Raw genomic sequence first — 12,575 nt, forward strand, 5'->3', positions numbered from 1 at the left:
AATTTTTATTTTAAATTATAATATTTAATCAAATATATTAATTTTTTAAAAAATATTTCCGATTTTTTTTCTATTTTTTCTCTCTTATTCTTCCTCTTCCTTCCTTTCTGGCTTGCGACTATCGACGACAGTTGGAGCCAGATTGATCCCTGTTGTCATTGATTCGGCAAGGGAATGGAGTAATGCTTCAAAAAAAAAAAAAAAATGAAGCCGATCTCCTTTCTTCCTCCTCGGATTGATGGCTTCCTGCGTCAATCTGACTCCAACCTCCGTCTTGACATCAGCTGGGATTGATCCTTTGTTGTGACAGGCAGTTCAAAGGAAAACGATAGAAAAAAAAAAGGAAAAGTACAAGAAAATAAATATCCAAATAATTAGAATTTTGGACACATCAACTTACACATGTCTGCTACGTGGCTAACATGTGTCGCCAACAAACATGTAACAATAAAGTTAACAAAAACATTAATAAAAAATTATTTTATTAGAAAATTAAAAATATAAGAATCAATAAATATTTTTTAAAAATATAATAATCAAAATAATATTTTATTTAAAATATACGTATTTTAATATTTCATTAATGAATAAATTTTTTAAAAATATTAATTTTTACATATTTATTTCAAAATTTAATATTAATTTATTAATAAAATATTATTATCTAATTTAATGATAATATATGAATATATGATATTTATACGTTGACTATAACATTAAATATAAACTCATTTATTATTCATTATTCAATTCTTCTTAACAAAACAAGGTGTGCCATAAGTCTATACTTCACAAAATTTAACTATTGAAGAATAACATTAATAAAAAATCACGAATAACATCAAATTCAAAACCACCTACATGAAGAGAAATTAGCGTATTGAAAGCAACCAACTCATTGTTACTTTGCATCTTTGCTTTTTATATTTGGGGGTTTGGAAACTCTTTGTTGGCTAAATTAATGAATTTTACTTATAATTTTATTTTATATTTGATTTATTTTTAATATATAGATGCTATATATTATTAATATACTAAAAATTATCATATCATTAATTAATAAGTTTAAAATTTTAAAAAATTAAAAAATAAATATTTTTAAAATTTAAATATTTAATTATATTAAAACAAATTAATAAAATAACAATTTATGATACACTAATAATATATATTATAAATTAATACATCAAATATAAATTTAAAAAATTTTATGAACGTAGGCCTTCATTAAGTTTTGGTATATGATAAATGAAGGAAAATAAATTATTATAGACGAATAATAAGAACAAAAAAAATTGAATACTTGTGTTGGCCTCTCATTCTCAATCTGAAGAGTCTGACATGACATTTCGATCAGACCCTAAATCTCATGCTTCTTTCTTAATATACAAAACAACAAACAAAAATCCCAAAAAACATGCCGCTTCTTTCTTCGATGGCGACTTTCCCTTTGGTCCATCGTGGGAAGAGCCATGCAATATTTTTTTTTATTTGTCAAAACAAAAGACTCACTTGACAAACATAAATGGCGATGTTGCAACTTACAAGTTGAAAGTGGTGCAGTCCAACTTTACCCCCAAGGAGAAAAATGGACCATGCAACTTGGAAACCACCTTCCGTCATGGATATGGAAATTTCATTAAAATTTTATGTATGTACCTTTATAGAAGTATATATACACTTGTTGCTATTTCATTTACTGCTTTATCAGAAACAAAATTAAAAGAAAATATTGTACCGGAAAAGAATCTGAAATAATTTATGGAAATTTGTAAGGAATTGGCATTTGGCAGTACGGAAAAGTAAAAGACGAATCTGTGTCTTTCATTATGAAGATCCTGACCATTTTACAATTATTTATACTAAGGTCGACCTAGTGTTAAAAAAAGCCTCAAAATAGCCAGTGATTCCCATGACTTTAACCTATAACAAAGATAAATTATCATGGTTTTGCATCATCACAGCTGCCTCCCCACACCACCACCTTAGCTCCTCCATTCTGGCATCCATCACTCTTTTTTGTCTTTTTCTTTCTTTCTTCCTTTTCCCATTTTTTTCCTTTTTAGTTTTCAGTTCATTTTTGGACCCTGTTGGCTGAGTTTCGGTCTTCTCTCAATATTAAAGCCCTAAAACTTCCCAGAAACCTCCCAAACCAAGGCCTCAACTTCACCCTCCATTTCTTTTTCTCTAACCCTCTGGATTAGCACTTAGTACTGGCCTGCTATTTGTATTCAAGAGTCTTTCTCTTCATTTATAGTTGGTGTACTCTGTTTATGCCAGCCAAATTTAGGTAAGTGAAGTGACAGAAAAATGATTAGTTCAGGTTCATTTTTGAGGCAGCTAAGTGGAAAAGAAGGTTGGAAATCCACATCCTGGAGATGGGGAGGGAACAATAAGCATAACAACGTTGGTGGGAATGGTTGTGGTGGGTTTGAGACAAGCTTAACACAGATGCAAGGGCTTGAGATGAATGGCAATGGGGTTGACAATGGGTTGGTTTTAAGGAAGAAAGTGATGGTTGTTGTGGACCAAAGCTCACATTCTAAGCATGCTATGATGTGGGCACTTACTCATGTGACTAACAAGGCTGATTTGCTCACTTTACTTCATGTTATTTCTCCTAGCCGGAAGAGTTCTGAGTCATCTTCTTCTTCTTCTACTAATCTTGCTAGCTTTCTTGGGTCACTTTGCAAGGCTTGTGAACCTGAGGTAATGTAGACTATTCTGAAGTTTGTTAGTATTAGTATTTGTCAAGTTTCTGTCTTCTGGAAAAAAAAATGAAATCTTGTCCTTTGAGTACCTTTTTGGTGAGAGGCAATTTTCAAGTTATTATTGGTCTTTACTACTTTTTTTTTTCAACAAAATTACTGTTACTTCCATGTTTTGCTTCATTTCTATTCTTTACAGATAAGGGAGTTATTTTTTTAGAAGAATTCAAAGCATAATAGTTTGGTTGGAGGGAAGGGGCGATGGATTTTTCAGATGCTTTTGTTTTTCTTTTGTTTCCTTTTTTTATGCCTTAGGTTTTCCCTGGGTTGTGTGAGAGATGCCATTGCTGTAAATCATGTTCTTTAATCTATTCTTTTCTCTTCTTAATCTTTCACAAAATATTGACAAGCTTTATCTTTGCTGGTGTTTTTACCTGCTTTGCATGGGGACCAATATTCAGGTAGAAGTGGAAGCACTGGTTATCCAAGGGCCCAAGCTGGCGACAGTGTTGGACCAAGTGAAGAAGCTAGAGGTTTCAGTGTTGGTACTGGGTCTGAAAAGGCCCCCTCCATTCTTAAACTGGTGGTTCCTACTAAATTTTCCATCATTCATTCAAATCTTCATCTCACCCCTTTCTGATATTTCTAACCGTTTGATGCTTGGTTTGCAGTCTCTGCGGGACCAGCAGCTCTGAGGAGTTTGTGGAGCAATGCATCAATAATGCGGATTGCTCAACCATAGGGGTCAGGAAGCAGAGCAAAGGCGTCAATGGCTACCTTATCAGCACTAGATGGCAAAAGAACTTTTGGCTTTTGGCTTAATTCTAGTTATATTATTAACTCAATATATGATTCCTGGTTAAACATGCCTGATAGCATATGCAAAGATAAATCGCTGTAACAATGTATGCTACAGATCAAGTTCGTCTTCAGCTAATGTATAACTACTACTAACTAGAATTTCGTTTGTACTCATCATCATTCATATATAATGTACAACTCCAGCCTCTTTCTCTCAGACTAGACAACCAAAATTTGTCTTGCACTATCTAATTTGAGGGTCATTGCTCTTCCAAGACTAGTTGTTTCTTTTCTTTTGCAATGACCATCAATTGAAGCCGTTGGTTTCATGTAATTAATATTTGGGGCACTCTAATAAATAAAGAGATGTAATAACATTGATAATTTTCTGTTTCTGAGAGAAGAAAATATGCAAAATCTAATGCATAGCAAACTCCATTAGACCTTATCATCTAACTTATCATTATTTACAAGAGGGAGTAGTTCCACCCTGTTCCTAGGCGTCCGGGGTGTTCGAGGAGTTCCAGGAAGCTGTTGAGAAAGCATGTGTCGGACATATCCATAAAATGTACATCCCACAAGTGTAATACCACAGCCAACAGCGTTTAGACCTGAAATGGGGTTTCGGAATATCAGCCATGAAATCAACACAGCAACTGCTACCTGTATAAGAAAAACATAAGAATAATGAATAATGTATTAAAAATGATAAACAGGAAATTTTGTTAAGCGTTTAAGCACTGCAAGTCTGCAACTATATACTAAAAAACTTCCAAGATTCCGCTGCGGATATGAAAAATGCAAGCAACATTCAGATGATGAATTTTGCATGAAGTTTGTTATAGGACAAATAATTATATCTATGGTAAAATTAAAAAAAAAAAAACATTTAGCCCTTGTAGACCACAATTAACGAAAGCAACAATGAGAGTAATGAACAGTATAACTGAGTCAGAACATGAGAAGGATCATTTTCTCTTATACAAATCTCACCTTAAGGTTTCCAGCAACATTAAAAGTGACAGCAGTAGTTGAGTGAATCACGTAAAAAATGGAGAAGTTAAGACAGAAAGCCAGCACTCCAGAACTCAAAATAATGATAAGGGCTTCCCAGGGAGAGGGGTGGGTCTGAAACCAATCCATAACCCCATTACCTTCAAGTAACAGTGCTGGGACTCCCAAGATCATGGTTGCAAAAGGTGCCATATAGTAGACAGTGTTTATGCTACAAGAGTAATCACCAAAAATAAAGTGAACAAAGATCAGAAAACTTGTGAATTAATACATTGGACCAAATATTCTCTGAAAGTATAGAACCGAGCAGCACATAATAATTCTTAAAGATACAAATAAATAAAAAATAACCAACTAAGCTTTGCTCATTGAGCATCATTTGCTCAAGAGAAAAGAACAAGCAATCTAAAGGTCTATACTTCGACATCAGCCAAGGATGTGATGAATTTGTAGAATGTTACAACAGGCAATAACCAAAGCCAGCCAGGGGAAAAAATGGAAGGAATTCATCTTCAGCCTTTATTCTCAAAAAGGAAGGAGGCCTTGTATCTCCTGTTGAAACTTGGCTCTGTTTAATAACTAGAACTAGTCTTTGATGCAGAATGTCTACATAATTAGATGATTTTAAGTTGCTGGAACTCATATGTTCAATACTTAGTTTAAATAACAGTTAGCGGAGTTTTACCAGAGAGTTATAAAGTAGTGGCACTAATTGTTCTTCACCTAAACATTTCCTTGTTAATAGTTCAATCTAGGGAGACAGAGGATTGTGCCAACCAGAAGTCCGCCAGTCTAAAGAAACCTTTCCCAAAAGTAAAAAATCTAGGCTATTGGAGGTTGTGATGACAAGTAATGCCAGTCATTCTATTTGTTGGCCAAAACAGTACAATTACATAAGAAAATAGGCATGCTTGTGCAAAATGCAGAGGATCAGATGATTGGTGAGTAAAGTAAAATTTTATGCTGGCTGCAGAAATTGACACACAACACTCAGTTATTGCATAATTTACTAAATTTTTGTATCTGTCATAAGCTTATTTAATATTGAACACATGCTTGAGCTTTAACCCAGTTGTCTTATATTTTAACCTTTCCCAAAACATCAAAGATGGCCAAAAGAAAAAAACAAATCAAAAGAATAACATCGGTACCTGTCAAACTTGTATCCATGCAGCAGAGATTCTGCAAGGATAGTCTTTGTAGAAGTAGCTAAACATCCAAATAAGGCAGCACAAAATCCTAACACATTAAAACTAAGTTCTGTAATAGATGTTAGCAGAATTCCTCCGACAATAGGAACCAAAGAGGCCCAAATTCGCCAGTCAAAGTACTTTCTCCAAACTAGCCACTGCAAAACAACTGTCAAAATGTACAGAGATCACAAATGATGATGATATGCAGTCAAGAGGTGTATCAGGATAAGGTGCACAAAAATGATGATTAGGCTTATAATTTCTAAATCTCACCTGTGGTTGCCGGTGTGAACGACTTTATGGTCTGCATAAAAGAAACTGGGATATAGCGTAAGCTGACATTTCCCAACACTATGTTGATACAGAATACAAAAGACATGGGAAATATCCTTTTCCAACGATCTTCAGGATCAACCACTATTAGAGGTTTAAGCTTTAGCACTTTGATTACCAGATATGCTCCAATTGATGAGCATATAAAGTGAACGCATGATACTGAGAGAGGGAATTTGAAATCCAATTTCTGGGGAAAAAAGAAACAATGTCCTGTCCTCAGACATTTGACTAAAAGTGTCGAAATCAACGAATTCCAATATAAGATGCCAATATCCCAATCTAACAATTGTATGATCACTGAATGTTATACTTTATTATGTCCTCTAGAGAAAAGTAAATGAAAAATATGGAAAGAAAACATTTAGAGAGAAATAATTCACATCAGGCTGTTTGTTAAAGAGCAACCAAAAGGATTAGGCTCCTAGCTACGACAATATCAAAGTTACAGAAATATTTTGATAGTTAGCATTAAATCAGGTTAGAAGGTCTTTTTAAGCACCCAAAACTTTAGAACAGACGTGAATCGTCTGGAATGAACTGCAAGAGCAGTGCAAAATCATTAGCATGTTTCTCAAGATTCCATTAAACCATCCAAAATTTTGGCATATTCTTTAAGCAGGAAAATGTACTTCTCAAGCCACAAATTGAAGGTTCATGTTTAATCCTACCACATACTAGACAGCCATCCCTACCTTTTCCCTCCTCTCATCAACATGTACCACATAAACAAAATAAACATCATAATTCCAATATATGAGGAGTCATAATTAAGATAAATTTATATTCCTAGATCCGTTACTTATGTACCTTGAAAAAACTGAAAATTGCAGCCACATTCCTCTGACACAAACAAAACTGACAGCCTAGCCATGGATCCTGTGTCTTTATTCTAAGATGCATAATTTAAGTCCATAATCAGGCTGTTACTCTAGATTACCAAACCAAATCAAGTAATAAAAAAATAATAGAGGAAAAGAACCTAGAATGTTGAGATTACATAATTTAACAGCTAAATTATACCAGTTAAACCTGGCAGCCTCTTTAAATTTAAAGCTTTCATAATATGTATTGTTTAATAAATTATTAAGCTTAAGAATAGCCCATATGAGAACTCCAATTTTCATTTTTTAATTTTCAAAAAGAAAATTTCAGTCTAGCAAGCATTAACAAGAATCAATCAATAAACTCCAGCAAAATTTTCACTGATACTTGAAGCGGAAAACAGAAGGCATCAACAATTAAAATTTTATACAAAAGCGGAACAGAATTCTGTAATAATCAAATAATTCGATAAAAAGATAAGAAAATTAAGTTAAAACCAAGTGTCAAAATCAATAAATAAAAACAAACCTGAAAGATCCATTTGTTAATGATAATCACAGTAACATTAAAACCCCACCATTGGAGAATTGCAAGAAGAGATCTGAAAACGCCCCACTGCCACAATCTCCCCTCCTCCATTTATCTCCCCCCTCTCTCTCCCTCTCTCAACAAAAACCCCCCACAATTCCCCAAAAACCCAGATCACCAAATTCAAAACCCAGAACCAAAAAAATAAAAAATAAAAACCCACTTCAATTTTTTTTTTTTTTAGAATATTGGAGAGGTTGCTAATTTATATAACTAGAGAGAGAGAGAGAGAGAGAGAGAGAGAGAGAGAGAGAGAGAGAGAGAGATGATGCAACAGTGGAGGCAGGCCTTCTTCCATGTGATTATCTCTCTCGCTCTAATATGGAAGTGTTGAATTTTAAACGTCTCTTTTATCGCAAGGAAATTATATGTTTATGTTTTTGGTTTTTTTTTTTTTTGAAGTGAGATCTCCTTCATAAGAAATTTCCTAGGGTGATCGAAGTCATTCAACGAATATACTTTCTTTTCAGATTTGACGTTGACTATAACCTCTAATCATCGGATTCTGCCTAATCCTAGGACTGGTCTCACTTTGAAGAAACCTCGTATGTGAAACCATTTTTTTTGGGTTCTAGTTTTAGGAGTTTGCAATAAAGCGGGAGATAATTACAGGGGAATAAGAATTAATTAAAGTTTTTTCTTTAATGTGCATTGAAATTTCTGGATATAACTGTCCAGTGTTTAGAAAAAAAAAGTTAAAAAACAAGCCATCAATTGACTTTTCCCTCTTAACCTAATGGTTAAGAAGTCACTAGAAAATCATATAGGTGTTGATTTTATCCCTGCCATCCCTCCCTTGTAATGATACTAACCCTTCTTTATATAAAAAAAAAAAAAATCATCAAAGATATTTTTCACTTCAGAAATTGGAAGGGAACAATTAACCAAAGTCATCAATTTTCCATTTAGAAATTGAAAGGGAAAATTGAAAATTACATTGTTCACCTGTGCAATGAGAATTACTCTTACAAATTGAATTCAATATTAAAAATATTGTTTTCTTTTAATGAAGTGATTTAGTACAAAAAATAATTTATATTCATAATTAAATATTACATTTCATATAAAAATAATGAATAAGGTAAAAATACACAAACCAAAATTAAATTCAATATAATTTATATCAAATTCATATACGATAAATTTTGAATTTAAAATTTCAAAATTTTTTAAATCATTAATCAAACACAATTTCATTCCTTGGATGGTTGATATTGTGAAAAAAAAAATTGAAAATAATGCAATTCCATTGTCAAAACCTTTTTTTTATAAGATTCCAACATATAACGAAAATTGAGAAAGAAAAATTGACAAAAGTGGTGAGAATCGAATCCGATTTTATTAAAAATCATTTTTAAGGAAAGTGGGTGAACTATTTAAATTACATTTCAAGTTCGACTTCATTGTCAAAACTTAACCAAAGAAACTAATAACTTTTATTATTTGGCCATGTTTAACAAATTTCAAACGGAACTAAAAGGTTAATGAACAAAATTTTTTTCCATTAATGTTTCAACAGGCAAAAAGCACATGGTTTTGTTGGATTAATTGCCACCAAATAGGGTTTCATTGAAGAAGTAGAGACATGCATTGAGCTGGCCAGCAACGTTTTGTACCTTTTTATGTGCCCAATAAGATAGGCTTAGAAAACGTTTGATCATGGCAATTACAAAGCAACATGTGAGTGATCAGAGTTGGAGAAGTTATTCAACCTTGGCCTTCTTGGGGCAAATCGGAGCACATGCATGGATAAACTGTTTGTAACACCATTGGCAAAACAGAAGTACATATCCTTGTAATAGAAGTTTTCCTGCTCGGGTTTCTTACACATTGCATAAACAATTTTTTTTTGTCTCTTTCCATTACATAAACGCAAATTAATAGGTTACCACAATGCCTCAAGGATAGGCATGGATGTTCAAAATTATCTCTTTCACCATATAGCGTCAAGACATTATGATGTAAGACTCAAATCTAATACTATTTAAATAGAAATGAATGATCTTATCAATTAAGCCATTTTTTTGGCCGTTGAATATATTAAAATTTTAGTAAAATCAGAAATCTACATACTTGGAAAATGGTCAAGTCACAGATGAAAAAAGAATAATCAATCTAAACCAAAAAATAATTTAGTAATTGAGAGGATTCTTTTTTATTTAACCTAGTCACCAAGTTTAACGAGACTTTCCATACAAATCTCAGGGCAAAGGGGTTTAAAATTCTGCAACTGAGGGAGGTTGAAGTCCTTGAACCCCTTACCATTTATGTCATAACATAAAAGGGACATGCCTTCCTTTTCCAATAGAATTCCGTCCTCGTTTTTGGAATAAGCAAGAAGAAGGGGGTATAAATAAGCACCCGAAGATAAACATCCTTGCAAACAATACAGCATAGTCCAAGACTCTTTCACCCCATAATCCTTCATTATCCATACATTAACAGCATTGTCTAAACAAGTTGCAATCGCACAAAGACATTCTTGTAAAGCTCCCAAGTCCACGTTATACGTTTTGCGTTCCATATTGTCGAGCAGCTCTATTTGATGATATTTCTCAGTTGTAACATCGAAGGCAATGACGCTGCTGGGAGATTCCCATGTTCTTTCTTTGATTCCAAGCCAATGTAAAGCCCCACAAACAAACGTACCGACCTTTCTCGAAAAGTGCTGAAGAAAGTAGTGGTTAGGGATTTCTTCACCCCTTCTCCATGTATTTGCTTTAAGGCTGTAAACTTTTACTTCTTCAACTAGGAGCGGAGGGCTTCTTGACAAGTCAATGTCTTGAACAATCCTTACTAGCTTGTAGTCGTCATTGATGGAGTCGTACCCGAACCCGTAGAAGGTCACTTGCTCAACTTCGCCCCATGTCGGTGGTAGTTTCACCAGCTCATTGGGTAAAACTTTGTAATCCCCCGTCGAGATGTTCCACAACACGACTGTCCCATATATTTGATCGTAAGTGGTTAAGCAGAGTAACCCGTTGCATGAACCCACAACTTGAGTATAATCATAATCATAATCATAATCATCATCAGGTACTGCACCAGGTCGACGCTTCAACGGGTGATCGAGTTCTCTGGGATTGTCGAGATTGACGGAATCAAAGCCTACGGAGAGGAGTTTACCGGATATTCTTTCTTTAAGAATGATGTTGAGATTATTCCTGTTGGTTTCCATTGATTGTCTGAGATGGAGTTTGATGAAATAGGGATCATTGATTAGGGAACACCATTCTTTTGACACGCTCTTGAAACGGAGAAGAGCCTTGACGGGAAGCTGACTCAATATACCGCACCCTACATCCATCGGAATAATTCTATGGTTTGACATCCTCGATGATAATTTTTTAAGTCGATGACTCAATTGGATACAAATAAGATTAATTTATATAGTACAATGTTTTAAAATATTACATATCCTACAATGAGTAGGAGATCAAGTTTGATTTGGGCTTAGAAAATAGCTGTATCAATTTAGGATAGTAAGAATAAGAAAAGTAAAAGCACGCGCATCCGAAGGCGGATTCTCTCCACTTAAACCGGGGCATCCCTTTCCCGTTTATTCAATTCCTCCTCTCTTCCATCTTTCCAAGCGTTTTCTTTGGCACCAAACAAAGATGTCCTCGTCAAATCTCTCTTTGTAAGTTTATTCTTTTTTTCCTGGACGAGTCTACATTGCAACTCATCTCTGGAATTAGCACCAAACTCGGACAACTCGCTCGCCCAAACAAAGATGTCCTTGTCAAAATCTCTCCGTGTAAGTTTATTCTCTTCTTCTAAACGAGTCTACATTGCAACTCATCTCTGGAATCGGTACCAAACTCGGCCATCTCGCTTGCCCTAACAAAGAAGTCGTCAAATCTATCCGTGGAAGTTTCTTCTTCTTCTCTGGACTTGCCCTAACAAAGATGCCCTTATCAAATCTCTCCGTGTAAGCATAAATTTCTTCTCTCTCTTTTTTGGAAAAAGAAAAGTGAATCTTCTCAAACAAATTTCTAGGACTGTCGAATACCAGTGTTTCACAGCGAATAATTTTGATACTAGTATTCTTTATGGTTACTGTTGTACATCATTCAGGTTTACGAACTCTTTCATTTCAGAACATATTTAGACTCATTCTTAGTATGTTCATGCTAATAACACAATCGCATTCTTCTCAAGAAGGGTTAAAATATATATTGGAGACTGTTGCTTGATGTAAATGTTGTGTGATAACGCTGGATATTGACTACAATTATTTGATTCTTGAAATGTTTAGTATTTTTTTCTGAGTTGTGAGGTCAAGTTCCTTATCTCTAACTGGAGTTGAGAAAGTGTTACAGTTTTTAATCTACAAGGGTTTTATGTGTCGTTGAATGGAAACTTACTTTGACTGGAGTTGAGATAATGTTACAGTTTTTAGTCATAATCATTTAATTCAAGATAAACATGCATGATAAAAAATTAACTCTCATTGTTCTTGCCTCTCAAGTTAAACTTATAACTTTTTCAAGTACTACTCACTATTCAGATCTTAGTAACTTATTTCTGACCTGCGAGCCTCCATTAAATTTATTGTAGCTTTGAATTTTACGTCTTTTTCTTCTTCTTGTTGGATGGCAGTGAAATGTTTCACCGGTGAACTTCCATTACTTTAAATGCAAATCATTGTGTTATGTGGAGCGTTTATTGCCTCAACTGTGTGTCTGGATTTTCGTTCCATGATCACTATATATATACTGACCATAGTTTTCTTCAAACCCCCTCTGCTTATTGCTTCATTACTACTATTGTTTTCATTTACTACTTTGTATATTCTATGATAGTGAGTAGTAACAACATTATTTTTCTTTCTTCTATGAGATCACCATCAACAGAGTTTAATCAAAGATGTTTTGTCTATAATGACTCATATTCTAAACGAGGAAGTGTCTCACCAGCTAATGGATGTCATTTTGCAAAATCCTATACAGGAGAGTAAGGTGAGTGCTGGCAAACATTGTTTTCTTTTCCGAAGTTCTTTTGCCAAAAACGGATTTGCGCATTGTTGGAGGAGACAAAATGAGCTAGTGCTGATTTAATTTTTTAATAATATATATGATTCATGCATTCGATATTTTCCCGGATGCATTTG

The 12,575-nt window shown here is 34.0% G+C and overlaps 3 protein-coding genes across 3 annotated transcripts; 1 reads left to right on the plus strand and 2 right to left on the minus strand.

Moving 5' to 3' along the window:
• Nucleotides 1-1,683: 1,683 nt before the first annotated feature.
• On the plus strand, nucleotides 1,684-3,725 carry LOC111299868 (uncharacterized). The gene is made up of 3 exons (XM_089758336.1): nucleotides 1,684-2,709; nucleotides 3,170-3,291; nucleotides 3,380-3,725. The coding sequence occupies exons 1-3, from the start codon at nucleotides 2,311-2,313 to the stop codon at nucleotides 3,528-3,530; spliced, it is 672 nt and encodes a 223-aa protein (XP_089614462.1). The 5' UTR covers nucleotides 1,684-2,310; the 3' UTR covers nucleotides 3,531-3,725.
• A 139-nt stretch (nucleotides 3,726-3,864) lies between these two features.
• On the minus strand, nucleotides 3,865-8,030 carry LOC111298203 (UDP-galactose transporter 1). Its single transcript, XM_022892962.2, has 5 exons — nucleotides 7,403-8,030; nucleotides 5,990-6,239; nucleotides 5,675-5,882; nucleotides 4,503-4,734; nucleotides 3,865-4,172 (listed from the first exon to the last, which is right to left on the minus strand). The coding sequence occupies exons 1-5, from the start codon at nucleotides 7,511-7,513 to the stop codon at nucleotides 3,948-3,950; spliced, it is 1,026 nt and encodes a 341-aa protein (XP_022748697.1). The 5' UTR covers nucleotides 7,514-8,030; the 3' UTR covers nucleotides 3,865-3,947.
• A 1,596-nt stretch (nucleotides 8,031-9,626) lies between these two features.
• On the minus strand, nucleotides 9,627-10,826 carry LOC111299875 (F-box protein CPR1-like). Its single transcript, XM_022895381.2, has one exon. The coding sequence runs from the start codon at nucleotides 10,791-10,793 to the stop codon at nucleotides 9,627-9,629; it is 1,167 nt and encodes a 388-aa protein (XP_022751116.1). The 5' UTR covers nucleotides 10,794-10,826.
• Between the last annotated feature and the right edge of the window lie 1,749 nt (nucleotides 10,827-12,575).

Source organism: Durio zibethinus, chromosome 3 (assembly GCF_047325235.1).
Source record: "Durio zibethinus cultivar Kanyao isolate XHJ-2024 chromosome 3, ASM4732523v1, whole genome shotgun sequence".
Classification (NCBI taxonomy): domain Eukaryota; kingdom Viridiplantae; phylum Streptophyta; class Magnoliopsida; order Malvales; family Malvaceae; genus Durio; species Durio zibethinus.